Raw genomic sequence first — 3,630 nt, 5'->3', positions numbered from 1 at the left:
GTTTTGTACAGAGACACAGTAATTTTCACTGAACTCTACAAATTTTAGGCATGTCACAAAGTAAATACAAAATAGGAAATTTCCTGGATAAAGATATCTAATAGCTATATTTTTTTAGACAGAATGAAATGCTTTTTATATAGATTCAAAGGTAGACCAATATGCACAACCTGATAAAAAAGATTCTATTGTCTCACCCAACAAAAGAGAGCACATCTTGATAATCAATTATTTAGAGAAATATGCAAAATGATGCATGATAAAACAAATTTTGGCCATATAACCAATTAGTTGTGCTTTGTAATATCTATTTAAGGCAACAGAAAATATATGCTCACAAACATCTTCTGCATGGATGATCTTGGCAGCATTATCTATAGTAACATCAAAGGTCAAATGTCCATCACCTTTTAATAAATGAGCTAAAAATGACACGATTTTACAATGGATTTTATAACCAAAGAATAATGAGGATGTGATATACAGTGTGGTTTAGATGAATCTGGAAAAGTTTATTCTAAGTGGAAAGCAAAATTAAAAATCACAACCATGTTAGTAAATAATGAGGAATACTGATCATCTGTGAATGAACCAAAATAAAACAAAAGCACTGATGATGATGACAAGATAAGAAATTTTTTGACAAAAAACTGTAGAGTTCATGGATGAACACATGTACTTTAAAAAAAGGTAAATAATTTAAACATACATGTGACATACTATTTTCATTGAAGTTTACACAGTTCTAGATAAATGAAATAATTGGACATGTCATCGTATTCTTAGAATATATGTAAAGATAACTATCAACTCAGGTAAAATTATGACAGTCATGTAGATACGGCAACATATTTACTTATCCATAACTATATAACAGCTGTTAAATAAACTGGAAGATACTACAACTAGGTTAAAGGAGACTCATAAAGCATAAATATGAATATGGATCAAGAACACTAATATGAATATAGAAGTTTTGGTAAAACTTTGATTCGTTGTAAGACAGAAGGTCAACTGAAATTCTACCAGAGGTTGTGTGGCTATTAGTGACTACAACATACAACGATATGTAAAGTACTTCAGAGACCATGAAATTTCAGAATGAAATAGATAACTGCAAACTACATTATAAGCAAGGAAAACTTTCCAATTTAATAACATTTCGTTAGATTTTTAAAGTCTAAAAGAAAGATAAAGTGCCCACAAGAGGATTGCAGAATGTAAGTTATGTGATGAGAAAAAAATTACTGTTATAAATATTTAGAAGATTAATCCAACAAACAAATATAAAAAACTACTGATAATGAATATTTAAGTAATTGGATAAATGGTAGAAAAATGATTGCATCGTACTATGGTGAGTGAAACAAATGGAAGTCTACTGGTCATGTGACTTAGCATTCCTCTGTGTTGCACAGTACATTCAAAATGAATGTAAAGCACTGAGAGTCAATGCAAGGCTGTAAACAGAGGACCTAAATGATGTGCTCAACACCAGGAATTGCAAACATCAATACAGAAATTTTTCTAGAGTTTTAAAGTTTATTATAAGGTTACAGTTCGCTTAAATAATGCATCCAGTTACTGGGGCAATCAGGTTCTTATCATGGACATGAATAGAGACAGGCCTTACCAGAATTCACTGGCACCCATAACATCACAAAGCCCTGAGTGTCACAAAGCCAACTCCTGACCAATAAAAAGCACAGAGCGGCTGTGATCACTGTTAGTTTCAGCAGCTCCTGCCACAGGACAGTACAAGCTGGGGCAGTTTTTTCAAACGCCATGGCTGGGAAGAAAATAGGGAGAAAGTCCTCGAAGCCCAGGAAGAAGGCAATTTCCTGCTCTTCCTGGGCAGAACTCCAGTTTCCAGTGAGCCCAGTGGAGCGATACTTGAGAGAAGGTGGCTATGCACAGCGACTGTCCTCCGCCACCCCAGTCTTCCTCACTGGCATCCTAGAGTTTCTGACAGCTAACATCCTGGACCAGGCTGGCAAGGAGTCTCAGGACAAGCACAAGAAACCCATCGCTCCGCAGCCCCTGGAGATCGTGATAGAGAGCATCCAGCAACTCCATCCCCTTTTGGAGGATGGCACCAAGTCTCTGCTTAATGAGATGGTCAGTGCCAAGGACAAATGAGAAGCCCTGAGTCTCCAGTTCTGGTGACATCCTTTCTACATGCTTATCCAGATGCCCAAACCGCCATCGATGGGGGAGCCCTTGCTATTGTCACCAGCCATATCGATAAAGTGATTAAAGTGATGCCAGTGCTTTTCTCAGATTCTGTCATTTTCCATTACAGGTGTCTATGGACATCTAGGAGATATGATTGTTCAAGGTTTGGGGGGTGGGTGTAAGCGTCAATGAGAAACAAGGAGGAGCGACAAATTCAAGCTTGGCGGATTAGAAGCTGTTGTGAGCATGGGGCCCTTGAGTCCATGATTGCAGTGGTGGAATTTCACTGCGTAAGGTTTGGGCTTGGCCTTGATGGAGACCTGGCAAAGTTAGGAGCTGAGAAGAGCGACAGAGGGTTTCTGAGGATGCAAGGCCATGGGAGGCCTGAAAAGTGACCTTTGACTGAACGGGGAAAGAGGACCAACTGCGTTCCGGCCAAGTAGTTTGCACTTTCATCATGATGCTTGCAACAGGGAAGGAGCTAAAGACCATCCTTTCCTTGGGGGAGGCTTTTCCCGCAGTGCTGAAAGTCTGAAGTAAAATGTAGTGTCAATGAATGTGGATTGGGGGACAAGGGGAAGATAATGCTGGCATGAATTGAAAGGAACAGGAGGATTTACATTAAAACTGATTGGTCCTTGGGAAATCAGAAAACAAATTGCAAAACTGGAGGTATGTTCATATTGATTGTTCTGAGCTTCTAGAGCTGGAAATTGGTCAAATGTGTGAAAACAAGACTAAGCTTCAGTGACTAAAGCAGTCAAGCTACCTCAGTGCTGTGAAAAGCAAACTTCCTGGTAGATGTCAGCTATTAGTTGAGGCAATCTTATGTCACATGATACCAGCTTGGCAAAGGTATAATGGCCCCTATTTTTACTCTGATTGTCATTTCCCAATCTGGCAAGAAGCCACAGCCTGACCCAGCTCTTGTGTTCTTGGTTATTGTTTCTTCACTCCTGCAGCTCTTTCTTCCTAGGGTACACTGAGAGACCAAATGAGTCCTATAGTTGGTTTTCAAACAGTAAACCCAGTATGAGATAAGTGTGGGCAGCATTTACCCTTCTGGAATGCTTGCATGAGAGATGGAGGTGAACTGATTAAAGCCAGTATTCAGCACATGAGTGCATTGGTACTGGAACATCATTCTTAAACTTGGGAATGGACTTCAATTAAGGTCAGAAAGGGGCTTATAGGGGCCAGAGAAATAAACAAGCATAGTGAGAGAAATAATGATAAAAGAAAAAGCTGTACAGAAGCTTTGAATTAAAATTGTACAACGTCTCATGAACTACAAAAGTTTATAAGTGTATATACTTCAGTATTTTTTGTAGTACCAGGGTTTGAACTCAGGCCTTTGCTCTTGCCAAATAAGTGCTTACTCTACTGAGCTATCACCCCAGGCCTATAGGTGTATATAGATGTATGTAAAAAATGGCAGTTGCTTTCTTGGTTCCT

At 38.9% G+C, this 3,630-nt stretch overlaps 1 protein-coding gene across 1 annotated transcript; it reads left to right on the top strand.

Moving 5' to 3' along the window:
- The first annotated feature begins 1,785 nt into the window (after nucleotides 1-1,785).
- Nucleotides 1,786-2,139, top strand: LOC101590981 (histone H2A-Bbd type 1-like). Its single transcript, XM_004647574.1, has one exon. The coding sequence runs from the start codon at nucleotides 1,786-1,788 to the stop codon at nucleotides 2,137-2,139; it is 354 nt and encodes a 117-aa protein (XP_004647631.1).
- Nucleotides 2,140-3,630: the final 1,491 nt, after the last annotated feature.

The sequence above is a fragment of the Octodon degus genome, unplaced genomic scaffold (genome assembly GCF_000260255.1).
Source record: "Octodon degus isolate 3935 unplaced genomic scaffold, OctDeg1.0 scaffold00313, whole genome shotgun sequence".
Classification (NCBI taxonomy): domain Eukaryota; kingdom Metazoa; phylum Chordata; class Mammalia; order Rodentia; family Octodontidae; genus Octodon; species Octodon degus.
This window is presented reverse-complemented; position numbering and strand designations above follow the sequence as displayed.